This window comes from Pipistrellus kuhlii, unplaced genomic scaffold, assembly GCF_014108245.1.
Source record: "Pipistrellus kuhlii isolate mPipKuh1 unplaced genomic scaffold, mPipKuh1.p scaffold_m20_p_14, whole genome shotgun sequence".
Classification (NCBI taxonomy): Eukaryota; Metazoa; Chordata; class Mammalia; order Chiroptera; family Vespertilionidae; genus Pipistrellus; species Pipistrellus kuhlii.
The window spans coordinates 114552-134369 of record NW_023425449.1 but is presented as its reverse complement, the minus strand read 5'-3'; the positions used below and the strand labels follow the sequence as shown (position 1 = coordinate 134369).

The 19818-nt window shown below is 70.9% G+C and overlaps 3 protein-coding genes across 8 annotated transcripts in view; 1 reads left to right on the top strand and 2 right to left on the bottom strand.

Annotated features, from left to right (window-relative positions):
- The window catches only part of ZC3H3 (zinc finger CCCH-type containing 3), a 35459-nt gene extending 32241 nt beyond the window's left edge, over window positions 1-3218 (bottom strand). The window contains exons 1-2 of one of the 2 annotated variants that reach the window (XM_036437435.2): window positions 3033-3218; window positions 204-1548 (exon numbers count right to left, since the gene is read on the bottom strand). In XM_036437435.2, coding sequence (XP_036293328.1) covers window positions 204-1548; window positions 3033-3120 — 1433 coding nt within the window. In that variant the 5' untranslated portion in view covers window positions 3121-3218. The remainder of the gene's footprint in view (window positions 1-203; window positions 1549-3032) is intronic. The other variant, XM_036437434.2, reaches the window with a different exon arrangement.
- Window positions 3219-6936: 3718 nt separating this feature from the next.
- Window positions 6937-11370, top strand: GSDMD (gasdermin D). Its single transcript, XM_045581237.1, has 11 exons — window positions 6937-7159; window positions 7812-8059; window positions 8238-8433; window positions 8866-9034; window positions 9153-9258; window positions 9450-9503; window positions 10172-10243; window positions 10348-10523; window positions 10600-10741; window positions 10824-10897; window positions 11014-11370. The coding sequence occupies exons 2-11, from the start codon at window positions 7843-7845 to the stop codon at window positions 11251-11253; spliced, it is 1446 nt and encodes a 481-aa protein (XP_045437193.1). The 5' UTR covers window positions 6937-7159; window positions 7812-7842; the 3' UTR covers window positions 11254-11370.
- Window positions 11371-12459: 1089 nt separating this feature from the next.
- MROH6 (maestro heat like repeat family member 6) lies at window positions 12460-19096 on the bottom strand. 5 transcript variants are annotated; one of them, XM_045581229.1, is made up of 14 exons: window positions 18015-19096; window positions 17651-17803; window positions 17373-17527; window positions 16517-16634; window positions 16205-16389; window positions 15984-16121; window positions 15769-15883; window positions 15532-15675; window positions 15289-15462; window positions 14658-14825; window positions 14080-14199; window positions 13816-13918; window positions 13673-13719; window positions 12460-13532 (listed from the first exon to the last, which is right to left on the bottom strand). In XM_045581229.1, exons 1-14 carry the CDS (start codon window positions 18267-18269, stop codon window positions 12936-12938), a joined length of 2472 nt encoding a protein of 823 aa, XP_045437185.1. In that variant the 5' UTR covers window positions 18270-19096; the 3' UTR covers window positions 12460-12935. The 5 variants fall into 5 exon arrangements, 3 of the variants coding, with proteins under 3 accessions (XP_045437185.1, XP_045437186.1, XP_036293329.1); XM_036437436.2 differs by having other exon boundaries at window positions 13250-13532; window positions 13673-13738; window positions 18015-19088; XR_006741524.1 differs by having other exon boundaries at window positions 13460-13532; window positions 13816-13953; window positions 18015-19092.
- Window positions 19097-19818: the final 722 nt, after the last annotated feature.

The following is a 19818-nucleotide window of genomic DNA, read 5'->3' as shown; positions in this document are numbered from 1 at the left end:
CCGCACTCAGCATAGCCCGGCCTCATCCCTACCAACAAAGCTCCCCTCACTCAGGCTCAGCCAAGCAGAGACCAGGAGGGGCAGTGATGCTTCCCTCCCCTCCTCCATCAGGGCAGGCGGGTCCTTCCACCGGCTGAGTCACCGCAGGGAGGTGCCAGCCCAGCCCACTGCCCACACAGCACCCGTGGCGCTGGGACACGTACGTGGCGCTCCCCCGCCTCCTGATGATCTTGGTGCGGCTCTTCACTTTGTAAGCAGAGAGCCCAGGGGTCTCGCTGAAGAGGGGCTTCAAGCCACTGGGCCCCACGGCTGGCTTGTCCCCCGGGGGGGGCCGAGAAGGGACTGGCGGGAGCTGGGGGGCGCGGTCCTTGCCGCTGGCCTCGGCCTGCCAGCGGGAGGAGGAGGAGGAGGAGGCCGAGGGGCTGGAGGCCTTCCATGTGTACTTGCTGCGGAGGGCCCCTGTGGCGCCCGCGGCCGGCTTCTTGGGCTTGGCCTCCGGGTCGGCTCTGGGCTGCAGCTTCTCGGCTCGCTCCGCGGCACACACGTTCTCCGCAGCGGCTCTGGGGCTGAGGGCCCTGCGAGGGGCCCGGGGGCTCTTTGTCGAAGCAGCCACCCATTTGTAGTTGTTTTTCCGGAACTTGTTGGCTCGACAGGACACAAGCAGCGAGGCCTCGGGGGCCTGCCTGAGTCCGGAAGCTGGTCTGGTGGGGCCTGCCGCGGAGCCAGAGGGAGCCGGCTGGTCTGGGTGGCCGGCGTCGGCTCTCCGGTCTCCCAGGAGCTGTGCGGCACAGCTGGCCACAGGGCGAGAGCTCGCCTTCGCGGCCAGGGCCCCGCTGCCCCGCTGGGGCGCGTGGGGGGGCGGGAGGCGGGCCCTGATGGCGATGGCGCTCTCACTGACCGTGCGCCGGGACTCAGAGGGGCAGTCGCTCAAGCTGCTCACGGACTTCACCACCCGGGGCTTGCCGGCCTCCTTCTGGCAGACCAGCTGGCAGTCCTCGGTGCTGTAGGCCCCCTTGGCCCTTCCCGGCTTCGCGGGCGGACGCTGCCCGCCAGAGGGCTCGCCCTCCCCTCCCCGAGGCTGGCGGTCGCTCCAAGGAGGGTCCTCATATTCCGCCGAGGAGCCGCGGGGGGCACCTGCGGCCCCAGCCACGCTGGGCTGGGACGGAGGTTTGATCTTGATGACCATGCTCTGGTCAGCACTGAGCTGGACCTGCCTCTCCAGGACATACTGCTGGGGCGTGGGGTCCTGGCTGCCGCCAGCCCCGAGGGGGGGCTGCGAGGCGCAGTCCCCGGGGGGGTCCAAGGAATCACTGGGCGGGTCCAAGGAGTCGCCAGGGGGGTCCAGGGGGCCCGGGGGCCGATTCACGAGGGAGTATTTCTTGCGCCACGCAGGCCCGTGGCTGGTGGTGAAGCCCCTGCGGCTTGGACGAGGGCAGCGCGCCCCGAAGGCCCTGCCGCTGTGGTAGACGGGCGGCTGCCAGCGGGAGGTGGCGGAGGGGCCTGGGGCGGGCGCATTGCCGTGGTGGTTCTTGTAGTCGTCAATCAGACCTAGGAGACAGAATCGCAGGCTGACCCGGAGGCTCAGTCTCCGGGAGAGGCACCTCATAGACCTCATCTCTCCCCTGAGCCCCTCCTTGGCGGAGACCCACCGACACTTCAGCCTGAACCTCTTGGGCCTCATGTCTTTCCTGTGAGCCTTTTCCCCTCAGATCTGCTTCAGTCCTGCTTCTGGCTGCCCACCCTGAGCATGCGCCCCTGTGGCATCACCTTCCCTCTTTGCTGGGAATATTATTCTGGGTCCACAATCCTTTGAAGCCCTGGCTGGTGTGGCTAAGTGGATAGAGCATCAGCCTTCAGACTGAAGGGTCCCGGGTTCAATTCCAATCAAGGGCACATGCCCAGGTTGTGAGCTCCATTCCCAGTAGGGGGCGTGCAGGAGGCAGCCGATCAATGATTCTCTCTCATCACTGATGTCTCAATCTCTCTCTCCCTCTCCCTTCCTCTCTGAAATCAATAAAAATATTTTTTCAAAAAAAAAAAAAAAAAAAAGAGCAACGTCACTCAGTATGAAAAGACCAGCAAGGCCTATACTGCAGTGCCTCGGCAAGAAAGGGCCGGCCAGCCACAGAGGCCCCCTGGCTGCCCGCTGGTGGAGAGGGGTTTGGGGCAAGACCCTTAACAAGCTCCAGGCTGGCTACACAGGGCAATGGGCGTAAGATGACAGACAGCGCTGGGCACTCAACACCCGACAGGAATGTCACAGCGTCCTCCCCAAGGGACGCGAGGCCTGGCCAGCGGGGAGAACCCAGGGCAGTGGGCTGACCACCACACGGCCCTTCCAAGGAGGCCCCTGGTCAACTGTCCGGTGCAGGAGGCAGCCCGGGGCTGGGGGCTGACAGCCCAGCTAGCAGCCGGCTCCCGGGCCCCAGGCACCACCCTCTCCCTCCCAGACCCGTGACGCCTGGGGCAGGCATGACGGAAGCCCAAGAGGCGACCCACAAAGGCCAGCACACCCAGACTCCCCCATACACACTTCCCGCGTCCTTCAGTCTTCTTTGTGGAAACAGCCTGAGGGCGGGGAGACGGGGTTAGGGATAAAAAGCCCGACCTGGGTCTGAAATCTGAAAAGTTTGGAGACCGAGGCCAGGGCCGGCCGGGTCTGGAGTGAGTGATGTCCGGAGGGAAGGCGCGTGGAAACCGGGCCCCGCCCTCGCGGGAGCGACTTTGCCACCGGCACCTCCGCCCACTGTCGGCGCCGGGACGCGCCCACCCGCGGGGATGGGGGGCCGCCTCCCGCCGGTTACTAGGCGACCGCCCCGCCGCCCCCGCCGCAGCGCCCGAGAGGCTCGCGTTGTCCGCCTGACGAAGCCCGGGCAGGGGCTGACCCCGCAGGCCCGGAGCCCCTCGGGTCCCCGCCCCTCGCCCGGCCCGGCCCGGCCCGGCCCGGCCGTGAGACCGCGGGCGGGCGGAGACCATCCCCGCTGAGGTGAGGGGAAGAGAGGGGCGCGCCACCCCAGCCCGGCCCGGCTCACCCTGCAGGAGGCGGATCTGCTGCCGTAACAGCTCCTTTTCCTCCATCTCCCGAGTCCGCGACGCCCTGCCAGGCCCCCGCGACGTCATCGCCGCGCGACCGTTTCCCTGTGGGCGGGGCGGGCGGGGCGGGCGGGGCGCGAGAGGCTCGGAGGCTGCGCACTGCAGCCAGGCCCGGCCGCCTCCGGGTCGCCAGGGACGCGCCGTCGCCCTGGCAACGCCCGCAGGCCACGCATGCGCAGAGCAGAGGCCAGGGAGCCGGCCCTGCGGGCCGGGGCGGAGGGGCCGCGGGGTTACCGGAGAAGGGGCTCTCGTTCGCCGCGGGCCCGGGACGAGCCGCAGCGCAGCCCTTCCGGGCCTCCGCCTGCCCCCATGTCTGCACTTCCGCCTTCACCAGCCCAGCCCGCGCCCGGGCTCGCAGGGGCAGGGTGGGCAGGCGGGGACCGCTCCTCACCGGTGCCCCTCGCCCGCGTCCCGCTCGGAGCGGGGGCCGGGGGCGGTTGGGAGAGAACTGCCCTCGAGGCCCCCGCAGGTCCTTCCCCCCAGCATCTCCTCCCGCACCCACCCTCGCCGCCCGAGCTCCTCCGGGAAGACGCGGGCGGGGCTCGGAGCGCCGACCTGTGAACCGGAGGTCAGGGTTCACGTGCCGGGCGGCCGGCTGGCCCCCCGGGGGCGTGCAGGAGCAGCCAGTCCGCGATTCTCCGGTCCCTGATGTTTCTGCCTGCCTTTCCCATCCGTTCTGAAATTTATAAAAATGTGTTTTTATAGGAAATGTTATTAGCCAGCGGTTCCGTCAGCAGGGCATTCCCACGGCCTCTGAGGACCAGGACGGAGGGTGGCGGGAGTCGCACCGGACCCTCCGCCTTCCCTCCTCCGGGTGCCCGCAGCGCCTTCTCCGCGGGGCGGAGCCGGGGCCCCGGCCCTGAGGCGGGACGAGGGAGCCCCTGCCCGGGCCCAGCGGGCGGGCTGGTTCCGCGCGCCCACCGCCGGCCGGGAAGCCGGAGCCGGGCGGGCACTCTGCGTGCGGGGCCCGGAGACCCCGGCGCCGGCGGCGGGGGACGGGGGGCTCCCCGGGGAGAGGCCGCTCTGGAATCCGCGGCCCGCAGCTCCGCCCGCCCCGGGGCCCCGCGGAACAGGACCTCCGGGCCCGCGAGCCTCCGAGTCCGGATCCGGAGCGGGCCCGCCGGGCGCTCCTTCGAAGCTTACGGGGTTCCGGGCGCCGGCTGCCCGCCGCCAGGCCTCAGCCTGCGGCCTCCGCGCCCCGTCCCGGCCGGGCTCGGGGGCGGCCCCCCTCCGGAGCGCTGTCCCTCCTCCCCGCGGCGCGGCCCGCGCTCCCCCCAGCGCACCGGGTTATCGCCGATCTGAACGCCCTGCCTCCCTGCCCGCCCTCCCAGGTCCCTGCCCGCCCGGCCCCATTCCCAGCGCGCCTGGCCGGTCACCAGCGCCCTACGGGGCCGGTGAGAGGGGCTGGCGGCAGTGGCTTCTCCCTTAGAGCCGGCTCCCCTCCCAGCCTCCCAGCCCCCGGGACACAGTGTCTCTCCTCAGCTCCGCACCCCACCCAGATGGCCGGACCTCGCCCTGGGCGACCCACCACCTCCACACCACACGGGGTGCCCCAGGGCTTCTGGCTGCCTCATGCGTGCCTGGGAGGGATGGCAGCGCACCCCAGCCGCCCTCCTTCCTTTCCTCTCCAGCGGCCCCCTTACGGCTGTCCCCTGTGAGGGGGGAGGCAGCACGGCCCCGGCCAACACGGTGCTTCTTGTTTGGGTTGTCACCATAAATGGCAGCCGGGGTCACCGCCTAAGGCAGGTGGGCACCGTGTGCCATGCTGTCCCCAGTTGCCACATGGATGGCACTTGCCTGGCATGCTGTTCTGCTCCACCCAATTCTCCCACAGCCGAGGCCGGGCAGAAAAACCACCGGCTGGTCCCAGCCCTGCTGGAAGCCAGGCCAGGCCACCCAGAGCCGTGCCCGGGAAACAGGGAGAAGCAGGTGTGGCTGGAGGAGACAGACCCTCCGGTGGATCCAGCATGCAGCCCCCAACATGTACACACACATGCAAACATGCACATGCAACACACCTATGAATGCACATGTGTGCATGCAGCATGCACACTTGTATACACTTGTGGACTCACACTCAGCTCTCCTCAGGCTCTTGGAGTCTCTGTCACCACCACAAGGATGTCCCCTCACACCCGCCAGGGGCTCCAGGGGCTGGACCAGAGCTGGGAGCCCCTCACCAGGCTGCAGGGGCACCCACAGCCCCAGAGGCCCTCAGCTGGCGGTGCTCAGCCCCAGGCCTGCTCCCCTGGGCCCCCAGCACGAGGAGAAACCACAGGCAGGTGTCGGAGCAGGCCAGCCGCCTGCCCGCCCACCCCCAGGGCCTCGCCTGCCCTGTCCTGCCCAGGGTACCCAGCAGTTTCAGACTTCTGCTTGCACAAGACAATGTCACATTGGGGGGAGGGGGCAGGTAATACGTTTTTATTGATTTCAGAGAGGAAGGGAGAGGCAGAGAGAGAGAGAGAGAGAGAACCATCAATGATGATAGAAAAACATCCATCGATCAGCTGCCTCCCACAAGCCCCCCCACTGGAGATGGAGCCTGCAACCCGGGCATGTGCCCTGTCAGGGAACTGAACCCGTGACCTCCTGGTTCCTAGGTTGAAGCTTAACCACTGAGCCACGCCAGCCAGGCGACAGCGTTGCCTTTGAATCAGCCTTTCCAGTCACTGCAACAGGCCAGGGCAGGACGGCACCTTCTGGCTCACAGCGACCACCCTGGGGGGGGGGGGGGGCACCTAGCACAGGGCGGAGCAGTGTCGGGCAGCAGCCTCCTGCGGGCTCCCCAGTGTCCTCCTGGCTTAGGGGCCAGAGGCGAGGGGTGGAGCAGGCGGAGGGGTGCGGGTGCTGCCTTGCACCAGACAGGATTCGCACCCAGGGAGGAACTGGTGGGCGGGGGCGCGGTCTCACTTGCTGGGGAACCACCGCCAGGGTGGGAGGAGGCTGTGGGGCCTGGAGCGTGCCACCGGCTGCTTCCTCTCAGAGCAGCCTCCTCAGGAGGGAACTCGGCGCCCCGCCGCTCACGCCTTGGGAGTGTCGGACTCCGTGGGTGCTAGCATCCTCAGGGTTGTGCAACCCTCACCACAGGCTGGAACATTGCATCGCTCCGAAGAAGCCGCGCCCCGACAGCTGTCACCCCTCCCCCTCCCCGGCCGGAAACCCCCAGTACTTGCTGTGTGTGTGGCTTCTCCTGCTGGCTTCTGAGCTGGCTTCTCTCACTGAGGATCGTGGTGTGGGTTTTTTTTGTTTTTGTTTTTGTTTTGTTTTTTTTAATACATTTTTATTGATTTCAGAGAGGAAGGAAGGGGGAGAGGGAGATAGAAACATCAATGTTCAGAGAGGATCATGGATTGGCTGCCTCCTGTATGCCCCACCCTGGGGATGGTGCCCGCAACCCAGGCATGTGCCCTTGACCGGAATCGAACCCAGGACCCCTTCAAACCGAAGGCCAACACTCTGCCCACTGAGCCACACCGGCCGGGGTGAGGGTGGTGTTTTGAGTTCTCGGTGCTATCCAGGCACCAGAACTTCGCTCCTTTCCGGGTGCGCTGGCTGGCGGGCAGGCGGCTGCTATCCACCCTTGGGTGCAGGCCGAGGTGACGGGTTCATCTCCCGGCTACACACCCCGAGGAGGAACTGGTGGGCGGGGGCACCGTCTCACTTGCTGGGGAACCACCGCCAGAGGCACGTCCCGCCCGGTTCCTGCTCCCTCCCCAGCCCGGACCCCCACCCCGGCGCCGCCGTGCGCGCCCTCCCCGGTCTGATGTGCCGTTGGCGGCGCACAGCACGGGAGAGGTGTCCACGCCTCCACGGCGCGCCCGGGGTTTGGAAAGGCCGCGCCGGGAAGCTCAGCCGGCGGGCGCGGGGCGAGGCCGGTCATTTCCGGCCGCGCTGGGCGGTCCCAGCGCGGCTACAAGTTTCACTTTTGGGTCCTGAGCCCCGCGGCCGCCGCGGCCCGCGGAGCGCTCCGCTTTGGAGGCCCCAGAGCGCGGCCCGCGCCACCCCGGCCCCCGCGCCACCCTAGGCTTCCTGCGCCCGGAACCTAGGCGCCAAGGTCAAGGTCACGGTGAGCTGCGCCCCCTGGCACCCTCGGGCCCTGCTTGCTCTCACTGGGTCGGGGATGCCTGGCCCCAGCCCCCTCCGAGGAATCCCCCCAATCCCAGGCCCACCTGGGGAAGCCCAGGGCCCTGGGAGTGGCCCCTCACCAGCCAGAGCGCGGGGGTGGGGGTCCTGGAGGGCCCTTGCCTGGCCCAGGTCTGCCGTGGTCTCTGAGCCCTGAAGCCGCAGCCTTCCACCAGGGGCTTGTGAGGCTCTGGACACAGAGGAGCCGGATTGCTGGCCCCTGAGCCGCATCTCCGCGGCAGAGACTGTTTCTCCCTCTCCCCTTCCCACCCCCCACCCTTTGGACACCCCAGCCAGGGAGACCGTGGCTACAGTAGACAGAGCATTGCCCCGCCCGCCCTCCGGGGTGGCCCGAAGCCACTCTGGGCGGCCGGCGGTGTGGCCCGAAGCTGCCCGCCCCTCACTGCCCGTCCAGGGCTTTCCTGGGCGTCCCGCTGAGGGATGTGGGAAATGGTCCTGGAAGCCCCCGGCTCCTCCGAGGGATGGAGGGGCCGGGGCCGGGTCCTGCCCGTCAGCGCGCCCAGGACTGACCGTGCGGGCGGCCCCGGCTCCTCGGAGGCATCCGAGCGCCCACTGCCCACTCTCCCCTCGCCCAGCCCCGAGCCGCGGGCCTCCGCCCCCGGGAGCATGGCGTCCGCCTTCGAGCAGGTGGTGAAGAGCGTGGTGCAGGAGCTGGACCAGGGCCGGGAGCTGGTCCCCGTGGACAGCCTGCGGAGCTCCACCAGCTTCCAGCCCTACTGCCTGCTGGGCCGGAGGCCGCCCAGCTCCTGGTTCTGGAGGTCCCACTACAGGGGCATCAACCTGTCCCTCAGGGACATCCTGGAGCCCAGTGACCCCGAGCCAGGTACCCATGGCAGACCTCCCCCCTCCGCATGCCGTGACCCCGAGCCAGATACCCATGGCAGATACCCCCCCCCCCGCCCGCCTGGGCCTCGGCTCTGCGTCCCCAGAAGGCGGCTCCTTTAGAAAGGTCCCGGGCGGGTGGCAGGCCGGCAGAGGGCCTCAGCTTGGTCTCCTCCCAGACACCCAGCGCATTGGCTGCTTCCAATTCCAAGACGCGGTGGACGGGCAGCTGCAGGGCCAGGTGGAGCTGACGGCGGGCCCGGGGCAGGGCGGGTTCTCGGGCGGGGCCGCCATGTCCGGCAGCTCCAGTGCCTCCATGGACGTGTGCGGGCTGCAAGTGAACCCCAACGTCTGGGCAGACATGCTCCAGGAGAGGTGAGCCCCAGACCTGGGGCAGGCCCTGGGGAGCCCACGTAGCCTGGGGTCACGGGGGGGGGGGGGGGAGCAGGCAGGGGCTGCTGGGACGGCAGAGGTCCCAGGCCACTGAGAGGAGGCAGGGCTGCTGGGGGGAGCGGATACGGGGCCACACGGGGACACGGGGAGGCTGTACCTCAAAGCGGAGACTCAGGGGGTGGGGGAGAGAGCAGCCCATGAGCTGCCCGGGGAGGGGTGTCCCCGTCCCTCCTCCCGGCACCTTCACACACACACCCCCCCCCCCCCGCTCTGGTGGGAGCACCCGGGGAGGGAGTTCAGCCACCGGGACCTGGCATCCTGCAGGGAGACAGGAGGCTGGGGGCGGGGAGGCAGGCGGGTCCCGGTGGGTGCAGAGCGGGTGCACCCTAACCTCCCGCCCACCCCTCGGCGCAGGCGCCTTCGGCAGCCGGAGCACAAGGTCCTGCAGCAGCTGCGCAGCCGCGGGGAGGACGTGTTCGTGGTGACGGAGGTGCTGCAGACGCAGAAGGAGGTGGAGGTCACTCGGACCCGCAGGCAGGAGGGCTCCGGCAGGTTTGCGGTGCCCGGAGCCACGTGCTTCCAGGTGTGGGCGCGGCCCCTGCCGGGGCCGGGGGAGGCGGGGGGGGGGGGGGGCAGGGCCCTGGTCCAGGTGCATCCGGCCGCCCCCCTCCCCCGGCCTCTCAGCCCAGCTCTGCCCCCAGGGCCAGGGCCAGGGCCACCTGAGCCGGAAGAGGACCGTCACCATCCCCAAGGGCAGCATCCTCGCCTTCCAGGTGGCCCAGCTGGTTATCGACGGGTCGAAATGGGGTGAGCTGGGCCCAGACGCGGAGGCGAAGACGCAGGGAGGCCCGGGAAGAGCCACGCGGGCGGCGGGTCTCTGGGCGGGTGTGTGGGAGGTTGGGGCGCACTGAGGGACTGTGAGGGGAGCCCCAGGGGGTGAAGGGAAGGCCAGAGCCTCGGCCAACCTGCCCCCCCCCCTGCTCCCTCCCGGCCGCCAGACATCCTCTTCCAGCCTGACAAGAAGAGGAGGACCTTCCAGCCGCCCCAAAAAGGTGAGGCCTGGGGACCCCCAGAGACCCCCAGCCCGGCCTGGGCATGGGACAGGCTCCCGGCTGCTGAGGCACCTCCTGCCCAGGATGGGGCAGCCAGAGCCTGCTGAGGGGGCATGTACACACACACACTCACACACACATACACTCACACACACACACACACATACACACTGAGGGGCATGTACACACACACACACTCTCACACACACACATACACGCTGAGGGGGCATGTACACACACACACACACTCACACACACACACACACACACACTCTCACACACACATACTTGCTGAGGGGGCATGTACACACACACACACACACTCACACACACATACACGCTGAGGGGGCATGTACACACTCACACACACACACTCACACACACACACACACTCTCACACACACACATACACGCTGAGGGGGCATGTACACACACACACACACACACTCACACACACTCACACACACACTCTCTCACACACACATACACGCTGAGGGGGCATGTACACACTCACACACACACACTCTCACACACACATACTTGCTGAGGGGGCATGTACACACACACACACACACACACGTCCCCCTGCCCTGGCTCCAGTGTGGGGGAGAGGGGTGGGGTGGGCTCCGGCCGCTCCCTGTGCTGACCAGCTCTCCCCGGCCGAGCAGGCAGCCAGCCCCAGGAGCCGTCCCCCGGCTTCTCCTTCAGGTCCATCGCTAAGCGCCTCAAGCTCTTATCAGGTCAGTACCTCCCTGACCAGCCGGGCGCACCTGGTGGGCTCCCCTTCTTCCTCCCGGGGTCCCCCCATCCGGGGCGCCCAGGCAGTCCGGCCCTGTCCCCACAGATGGGCTGGAGGAGGACCGGCAGGCGCCCTCGGAGGACTTCCCAGGCCTGCAGGCGGAGGTGCGGGCCTGGGCCCGGGACCTGGAGAGCATGGCCAAGCCGCTGTGCCGGCAGCTGCTGGGCGCCCTGAGTCGGGTGCTGCGGGACGAGCAGGCCCTGGAAGCCCTGGAGGAGGCGGTGAGCAGCCCCTGGGGTGGGGGCTGGGGCGGGGGCTGCCCTGGCCGGCAGGCTCACCCGCCCCCTGTGCCCGCAGGTGGAGCAGGGCCTGAGCTGCGGGCAGGTGGACACCCTGCAGGGTCCCTTCGGCAACGTCCTCGAGTGCCTGGTGCTGCGCTCCGGGGAGCTGGTGGAGGACCTGGCCAGGCCCGTCGCCTACCTGCTGGGAGCCCTGGCCGGTGAGGGCCCGCGGGGGCCGCTGGCAGGGGTGCGGGCTGCCCAGCCGGCCTCCCGGCGCCCCTCACCCCGGTCTCTCCGCAGTGCTGAGCGAACCCCAGCACCTGCTGCTGGCCGAGGCGCTGGAGACCGAGGCCCTGTCAGAGCCCTTCCAGCTGGTGAGGGGCCCAGGTGCCGGGGGGGGGGGGGGGGGGAAGCTGGGCTGGGGGGCTGGGTCCCTATGGGAGGGGTGATGCCTGGGCCTCCAGGGACCCCTCCCACCCTGTCCCGGCAGGTGGAGAGCCTTTTGAAGCAGACCACCCCGTGGCAGGAGCCCATGGCCCTGGCCCTGCCCCCGGAGCTCGTGGGCAGCAGCTGGGGCGCGGAGGTGCCCACCTGGGCGCTGCTGGAGGAGTGCGGCCTAGAGCTGCGGGCGGACACCCCCCAGGCGAGCTGGCGGCCCGAGGCCCAGGGCCCGGCGTGCGCGCTCTACGCCTGCCTGGCCCTGCTGCTGACGCTGAGCCAGCTCTGCTAGCCACCGGCCTCCCCCGGCAGCTCTGGGCAGTGCGAGCCCCGCCCCCGAGGCCCCTCCCCACGGGGCTGGGGGCTGGGGGCTGGGGAGAGTCAATAAATGTGACTCACAAAGGGAAGATGGTCCTCGAGTTTCTGAGGGGCTCAGACCCCAGAGAGGGCAGGGGTGGGGACCTGCTCACACAGGAGAGGGAGGGATGTGGGGCCAGAGCAGGCGTCTCCCAGGCCTCACTCACTCTGCCTGTGCTGCCCTGGCCCCTCCCCAGCATGCGGGCCGAGAAGGTGGGGGTGGGGTGGGGGGCAGTTCTCCCCCTGCCTCAGGGACCTGAGGACACACCACTGCGGGCAGGGGGCCCATCCTCAGCCTGAGGGGCCCCAAAGGGGGCTGGGGTGCGTGCGTGGTGAGCAGTGCACAGACCCTACACTCCTGGGGCTGCCTGAGGAGGCAGGGATCGGAGCCAGAGCCGCCCGCCTCGCTCAGGGACACCTGCTGAGGTCACAGGGCCCAGATGCTGGGCCAGTGGGTGGAGGAGTGGCCGTGAGGACAGACGGCAGCTGGTCGGCCGGGGGTTTGCCCTCTGCGGGGCGCACCCTCCTCCCCTCGCCGGCCTGCACTCCGAGGCTGAGGCTTCAGGATCCCCCCGCGGGGGCCCTGGGTTCCGCTGGGACAGGAACCCCACACAACCCCGGGGTCCAACCCAACAGGGGCACCAACATGAGAACAGAAGACAGCGCCCCCCACAGGCCAGGCCCGGGACAGGAGCCCTAGGAATGGACCCACACCGAGAAGAGGCTCGAGGCCTCTCCAGACCGTTTGTCCCCCCAGGACCAGGGCCCCCGGGAACCCGCGTGGGCGGCCTGAAAGGCAAAAGCCAGGCGGGGCCGAGCCCAGCCTCCGAGCAGTGGGCGAGGGGGGCGGAGGGCGAGGGGGGCGGAGGGCGAGGGGGGCGGTGGGCGAGGGGGGCGGTGGGCGAGGGGGGCGGTGGGCGAGGGGGGCGGTGGGCGAGGGGGGCGGAGGGCGAGGGGGGCGGAGGGCGAGGGGGGCGGTGGGCGAGGGGGGCGGTGGGCGAGGGGGGCGGTGGGCGAGGGGGGCGGTGGGCGAGGGGGGCGGTGGGCGAGGGGGGCGGTGGGTGAGCACTGCAGACACGGAATCTGGGCCTGGGACTCTGCCTGAGGCCTGGGGGAAAGCCCCCCAAGCCCCCACCCGTCCTCCTGCCCACACGTGGCCTTATACCCCCCCTCCCCTGAGCCCCATCTCCGCCGGGCCCAGACCCCGGCCTTAGACAGAGGGGACAGGACGGGACCCCTTTGATGACGCGTGTTTACTTCAGACACCTTCCTTCGGGGTGGGCCGGACCCCAGGCCTTCCGGACGCCAGGCTGTGTGAGTCGCAGGCCCGCTGAGGCAGGGGCTTCTGGGGGGCAATCTGGGTGGAGGGGCCTGTCCCGCCCAGAGCCAGAGCAGCGTCCTCCCTGCCCATCCGCCCGCCCTGCTTCCCTCCTTCAGCCCTTGCAGGGCGCTGGGTGCCAGCCAGCGGGCTCAGTCTGGTCCGGGTGCAGAGGCCAGCGCCCCACGGGAACCCACGGGGTAGCACCCTGCCTGGGATGTCCGTGGCGTCCTCTGGAGGAGGCTCGGTGGGGTCAGACGCTGTGACCTGGAGCGGGAACTGGGTGGCCAGCTGGGCCCTCAGGAGGGAGTGGAGGCCCGGGGAGGCCCAGGAAGAGGCAGCCCCGCGGGCAGCAGCTCCTGGGGCTGCTTCGGCTCCACCAGAGCCCGGTGCGGCGGCAGGTGTGGTCCGGCCGGGGCGGGGAGAGCACCAGGCCCCGAGGGACAGGTGGGCCCCCAGCTGAATGGCGCTGATTGCCTCTCAGGAACGTGGCCATGGGGAGGGGTAAAGGCGGGGAGCTCCTCGGAGGAGTCCGGTGCAGCAGGGCTTGCAGGGACTGGGGTGGGTTTGGGGTGGGGGTGACACCCGCGTCCAGGCCCAGGCCCAGGCTGCCCACAGAGATGCCCAGACGCTGCGGAGGACGCCGGGCCTGGGGCCGGCTCAGCCGGGTGGGGAGCAGCCCCAGCGGCCCGCGCGGCTTTGGCGCTGGAAGGGGCTGTCGGGGTAGACGGGCGGGGGCCGGGCGGGGCGGGCGCGGCGCCGGCGGAGGCGGAGGCGGGGGAAGCGCGGGCCCTGCCCTCGGCCCTGCGCGCGGGCCAGCAGCGCCACCTGCTGGCAGGACACTTGCGCCGCGGCGAGCACGGCCGGCTCGGGGTCGCTCTGCAGCTGCCCCAGGTCTGCGGGGGCGGGAGGGGGGACAGGGGTTCAGGCGGGGCGGGGGCTCTCCGGGCCACACGCGCCCAGGACCCTGGCGCCGGCACCCCCCTCCGCCCAGCACCTCCGCCGCTCCGGGCGCACACCCTGCGCGGGGACCCACCCCGGAACAGCGAGTCCAGCAGGTCCTGGCTGAAGCGGCGGGGGCTGCTGTGGTGGACCAGGAGGCCTGGGGAAGGCAAACCGTGACTGCCCGCGCCCGCCGCCCTCCCCTCCGCCGCAGGGACCGTGCGCCCCGGTGCTCACCCAGGAGCACGGCCGCGGCCCGGCGCAGGGGCGCCTGCGGGCTCCTCAGGTAGCCCTGGGTCTGGCTCAGGAAGCCGGGCACGTGGCCCGGGTACCACCGCACCTGGGGACAGAGGGCTCGTGGCAGGAGGGCCAGCTCTGCCGGAGAGGGGCAGGGCGGCCGGGCTGCGTCTCCCGGGGAGTGCCCCGCAAGCGGTCAGGCCGGGCGCCCGGCGGGGAGGGCGGAGACTCCGTTTCGGGGTGGGTGGGCCACGCCCCACCTACCAGGCGGCGGCAGATGCGGCTCAGGGCCTCGGGGCTGTCGTAGTGGGCCACAGTGACCACCTCCTCCAGCAGCCCCCAGCGCAGGGCGCCGTCACAGCGCACCAGCGTCCACTCGGAGCTCTGGGACGGGGAGGGCGGGGAGGGTCCGAAAGGCGGCAGAGGCGACTGGGTGTGGCCAGTGCCAGGGCTGGAGAAGTCCAGGGCAGGAGCCCCAGGAAACGGGGAGCCCAGGAGGCCTGCGCCCAGGTCCGTGAGGAAGCCCCCCCCCCCCGCCCCTGGGAGAGGGTGGGGCTGGGAGGGGCAGCAGGGTGGGGCTGGGAGAGGTAGGAGGGTGGGGCTGGGAGGAGCTGGGAAAAGTAGGAGGTTGGGGCTGGGAGGGGCAGGAGGGTGGGGCTGGGAGAGGTAGGAGGGTGGGATGGGAGGGGCAGGAGGGTGGGGCTGGGAGGGGCTGGGAGAGGTGGGAGGGTGGGGTTGGGAGGAGCTGGGAGGGGCAGTTGGGTGGGGCTGGGAGAGGTAGGAGGGTGGGGCTGGAAAGAGCTGGGAGAGGCGGCGGCCGGGGACAGTCTGGGGGGACTGACCTCGGCAGCATCCAGGCTGGGGTCGTGCAGGCGCAGCAGCAGGGGCACCAGGCTCCTGAGCACCAGCTTCCGCAGCGGGCCTCGAAGGCCCACGCGGAGCCCGCCCCGGCCCCGCCGCACCAGCGTCCCCAGGAGCCCGACCGCCGCGGCGCGGACCGGGTCCCTGGCCTGCGAGGGAGGGCGCTGTCAGGGCGGGGCGGGGACAGGGTCTCCGGAGCGGCGTCTGGGGCGAGGTCGGGGGGCCTGGAGCCCGAGGCGGGGCCTGGTTGGGGTGGAGGGTGGGGGGGTGGGGGGAGCCTGGGGTGGGCGGGGCCGGGGCGTGCGGGGGCCCGGGGCGGGGCCCGGGGCGGGGCCTGGTTGGGGTGGAGGGTGGGGGGGTGGGGGAGCCTGGGGCGGGCGGGCGGGGCCCGGGGCGGGGCCTGGTTGGGGTGGGGGGTGGGGGAGCCTGGGGTGGGCGGGGCGGGCCCGGGGCGGGGCCTGGTTGGGGTGGAGGGTGGGGGGGTGGGGGAGCCTGGGGCGGGCGGGCGGGGCCCGGGGCGGGGCCTGGTTGGGGTGGAGGGTGGGGGAGCCTGGGGTGGGCGGGGCGGGGCCGGGGGCCCGGGGCGGGGCCCGGGGTCCGGGTGGCGCTCACGTCGTCCAGCAGCGGCGGGAGGCGCGAGCCCAGCTCGGTGCTCAGGCGCCGCACGGGCGCCCGCGGCTGCTGCAGGACCCTCCGCAGCGCGCCCAGCGCGGCGCCCACGAGTCGCGCGTCGCCCTCGCCCAGGGCGCCCAGCAGCGCGGGGAGCAGCGCCCGCCGGTGCCGCACCTGCGGAGGCGGGGTCGTGGGCGGAGCTCGCAGCCGCAGGCCCCGCCCGCCCGCCCCGCCGGGCCTCACCTTCCCGCGGTTCAGCGCCAGGTGGCCGAGGCCCAGCAGGCCCAGCCAGCGCACCGTGGGCTCGGGGTCGCGCTGCCAGGCGCGCAGCCGCTCCAGGATGGCCTCCTCCCGCAGGAGCCGCGCGGTGGGCCCGCTCTGCAGCAGCTGGGCGGGGGCGCGGGGTCAGCGGCTGGCAGGCCGGTGCCGGCGACCAAGGCCACGTCCCCGCCCCCCACACACACCCCGGACCCGGCTCACCCCGGTGAAGAAGGCCATGGCCGTGAGGCGCTGGGTGTCATCGGCGCTGTGCAGCCGGGGCAGCAGGTCGGCGAAGAGGCCCCGCAGGTGGTGGTCCGCGTGGGCCACCATGGCGCTGGCGGGAGGTAACGGGGTCTCTTCCTCTACTGTCCTCGCTCCGGAGCAGCTCCCCGCCCGCCCGCCTCCACCCGCCCCGCCTCGGCCCCGCCCCGCACCTGGCCAGCAGCAGGACTCCCTCCAGGTGGGTGTGGGCTCCGGCCAGCCGCCTCCAGCCTCCCGCCTGCTCCATGCAGGTCACCACCATGCGGCCGCCGTCCCCCGTGAGCAGGGCCTTCAGGGCTTCCACGGCGCAGCTGGAGGCCAGGGACAGGGCGGTGAGGGCGGGCGGCCGGCGGGCAGAGGGCACGGCCAGCCCTCCCGTCCCCCACGCCCGCACCTGGAGTGGCCGTGCGGTGGTCCCCGGTCACAGGCGGCCCACCCCTTGTGGGCGCCGGGGGAGCCTGGGCCCCGGGCCAGCTCGTGCAGCTGAGTGACCAGCGCCAGGAGCAGGTGCGAGTAGAAGCCGCGCGTGGCACCCACGCAGCCGGACACGGACAGCATCTCCCCGAGGGCGCGCGTGGCCTGTGGAAGAGGCCGCCCGCTCAGCCCGGCCCGGGCGCCCAGGCTCCTTACAGATGTGCGTGCCCCTCAGCCCCGGCCCCTGCCACCTGGCCGGCCGGCCCCGGCGGTGCCGGCTGGAGTCACCTACGGCCAGTGCCTCCCGCTGGGGTCCCGCCGCGCCCTTCAGCGCCCACAGCAGCTGCACCAGCACCTGCCCGTTCACGCGCTGGTTCCGGCTCAGGCTGCGCCACAGCTCGGCCGCCGCCCTGCGGGCACCGGGCTGGTGAGGCGGGGTCCCCCCGGGGGCACCAGGTCAGCCTGGGGTGGCCCCTGAGAGGAGCCGATAAACCGCCCGCCCCACTGCACCCCAATTCCAGAGGAACAAGCTCAGTGGCACCTGTGCTGCCGCCGGGCAGGGGGGCCGAGCAGTGGGGAGCCCGTCCCGCGGCGACAGAGACGCCTGCGCCGTGGACAGGCACAGAGCATCCCCCGGGCTGTGACCAGGGAAAGGCTGAGGGTTCGATCCCGGGTCAGGGTGCACGCCTAGGCTGTGGGTCCTGTCCCCGGCTGGGGTACAGGTGGAAGGCAACCAACCAGTCGATGCTTCTCTTTCACAGTGGTGTTTCTCTCCCGCCCTCTCTCTCTTCTGTAAACATACCCTCACGTGAGGATTTTTAGAAAAACCAACACAGTCCCGTGGAGAGTTGTGACCAGTTACCTTCTGGAGCCGCTTAGAGCAGAGAGCCAGGGCGCTGGGCACAGTCGGCACTCAGCCCGCTGCCCCCAGGGCCCAGGGCCAACCAGGGGGAAAGTCCAGACCCAAGCCGGGGGCCCAGTGCCCGGGCCCGAGGTGGGGGGCACGGATAGAGGAGGCGGAGTGGGGGTGCAGGAGGTCCCCCCCACAGCCGCCCACGGGGGCCGGACTCCGCCGGTGAGTGGGCAGGGGAGGAAGCCCTGTGGGGAGGGGACGGGCTGCAGCCTGGCGGGGGCGGGCGGGGGGTTACCGGTCCGGGGGCAGAGAGCGGGGCAGCAGCGCGCCCACCACCTCGCGGGAGTGCTCCAGGGCCAGCGAGCTCAGCACCCGCAGGGCTGCGCGCCGGGGCCTCCCCTCGGCCAGGCTGGGCACCTGCGCCAGCAGCCCGAGCACCAGGGCCTGCACCTGGCGCGGGAGGGGGATGTCAGTGACCCGGCCTCATGACCCTGGACGTCCACTCTGCCCACTCCACCCCCCCCGGAGGGGACGAGGCGGGAGCCTCGGGGGCAGGACGGGTTGGGGGCCCACCTGGTCCTCCAGCCGCTGCCCCTGGGCTTCCAGGGCCGAGGACAGAGTGAGCGCCGTGGCCTGTGTTCCCGAGAGGCCCGCCTCCTCCAGGCAGGCCGCCATGTACAGCGCCAGGTCAGCGAGGGCCCCCTGCTCCCAGGCGCTCGGGGGGGTCTGGAGCGGGCGGGGTTGGGGTGTGTGTGTATGAAGTCCTCTCGCCTCTCCCAGCCCTCCTCCCAGCCCCCTCCCCTCCCCTACACTGATGCCATGAAGTCCCTGCCCCCTTGTTCCCCAGACAGGGCAGCCCCCATGCCTCCCCCAACTGCCCCCCTTGTCAGATCCCTGCCCCCCAGGCCACCCCCAGCTTTCCTTCCCTCCCACTCACCTGCTGGGGCCCCTCAGGGGCCGGCTCCTGCCCATGGGGAGGGGAGCCGGGCTCCGGGGCAGCCGTGGGGGTGGCTGGGGCTGCACGTCCAGGCTGCGCCTCAGGCTTGAGTTCTGGTTGGGGCTCAGGGCCCTTGGGAGGGGGTCTGGCGGGCTGCCCCTGGCTGGCCTGGATCCCTTCAGCCAGAGCGGTCAGGGTGAGGGCCCCCACAGGGCCTCCGCGGGCCTGGCCCCGGCCCCACACCCCCCCAGCCATGGCTGCCACACAGCCCTCAGCAGGCCCGGCCACACCATCTGCCAAGGGTCCTCCCAGGAAGTCATGCCCGAGCCTGACCTAGAAGCAGCCGGGGCGGGCGGGGCCGGGAGGCGTGGTGTGTGAGCCTTTGCTCCAAGTATGTGGGGGGTTGGGGAGCCACACGGGTGTCCCCGGGCGTGGAGCCCCAGGACAGACCCAGTGGCCCGGCCGCCAGTGTGAGTGGCCTAAAGCCTGCGCAGGTGGGTCTGGCTCTGCCCCCAGGGCCCAGGGAGGGCCGATTCCCAGGAGGTGGTCCCTCTGCGAGGGGAGGGCAAGAAGGACACTTGACCCTGACCTCAAACCCGAGGGCCAGGGGACCGGCAGGTGTGGATAGCCCCGTGGAGGCCCAGCCCCGGGCGGAGTCGGGTCCAGGCTGAGTCACTGCATTCTGACCCAGCTGGACATCCTGGGACAGGGGGACGGACAGCAGCCTCCGCCTCGGAGCTGGGCACGGCCCTGGGCAGAGGGAAGGGGGCAGGCCTCCCCCGCCTGGCAGGTGACCCTCAGGGGCCTGGACAGTGGTGCCCCTCCCCCAGTGCTTGACCTCAGGGTCCTGGGAAGTGGGCGCACAGCCAGGCAGTGGTGACCTGTAGGGACCTGGTTCAGCTGTTTGTGTCTCCATCTCTGTCACCTCAGCCCAGCGACAGGACGGGCACTCCCCAGAGAGCCGGAGCCGGAGGAGCTGGTTGGGCCGAATACCTGGCAGTGGCAGCACTCCCGGAAGCGCCCCAGGCAGCACTCCCCATGCCCGTGCCCGCCCGTGCCCCCTGCTGCTGGCCAGGCTGGCGAGGCCTGGGCCTCCCTGTGCCCTGCAGGCTGGACCCACTCCTGAGCAGTTCCTTTGTGTGTGTGTGTGTGTTTTTCTTTTAAATTAAAAAATATATATATATTGATGTTTTACAGAGAGGGAGAGGGATAGAGTTAGAAATATCGATCAGCTGCCTCCTGCACACCCCCCACTGGGGATGTGCCCACAACTAAGGTACATGCCCTTGACCAGAATCAAACCCGGGACCTTTCAGTCCGCAGACGGATGCTCTACCACTGAGCCACACCGGTTTTGGCCCTTTGTGTTTTTCTTATCCTTTTATTGATTCCAGAGGGAGAGGGAGAGAGAAACATTGACCGGCTGCCTCCTGCACACCCCACTAGGGATGGAGCCTGCAACCCGGGCCTGTGCCCGGACCAGGACAGAACCACGCCCTCCTGGGTCACAGGAGGACGACCAGCCCCTGCGTCTCGCCAGAGTCCGAGCTGCAAAGCCAGCAGGACGGACACTGGCCTGCAGAGGCAGGCCGCCAGAGCCCCGGGCAGAGGGCGCCCAGGCAGAGGGGGCTGGCACAGCCGTGGTGGAGGCGCTGGCTTCTCCTTGGCATAGAAAGGCGGGGGTCCCGCTGACCCAGAGCTGGGGTGGGGCCCCAGACGTGTGGGAGCCCGAGGCCACCCTTTGATGCAGGAAACCTGGCAGCTCATCCCCAACCCCTGGCCCCTGCTGCTGAGCCTCCAGCAG

Excerpts from the sequence above, each read along its gene's own strand:
- MROH6 (XM_045581229.1), bottom strand. The coding sequence starts at position 18,269 with ATGGCTGGGGGGGTGTGGGGCCGGGGCCAGGCCCGCGGAGGCCCTGTG. Across the intron at positions 15,884-15,983 it reads GGAGTCCTGCTGCTGGCCAG|CGCCATGGTGGCCCACGCGG; the intron begins GTGCGGGGCGGG and ends ACCTCCCGCCAG. Across the intron at positions 15,463-15,531 it reads TGGCGCTGAACCGCGGGAAG|GTGCGGCACCGGCGGGCGCT; the intron begins GTGAGGCCCGGC and ends CCGCCTCCGCAG.
- GSDMD (XM_045581237.1), top strand. The coding sequence starts at position 7,843 with ATGGCGTCCGCCTTCGAGCAGGTGGTGAAGAGCGTGGTGCAGGAGCTG. Across the intron at positions 9,259-9,449 it reads TATCGACGGGTCGAAATGGG|ACATCCTCTTCCAGCCTGAC; the intron begins GTGAGCTGGGCC and ends CCCGGCCGCCAG. Across the intron at positions 10,898-11,013 it reads TGTCAGAGCCCTTCCAGCTG|GTGGAGAGCCTTTTGAAGCA; the intron begins GTGAGGGGCCCA and ends CTGTCCCGGCAG.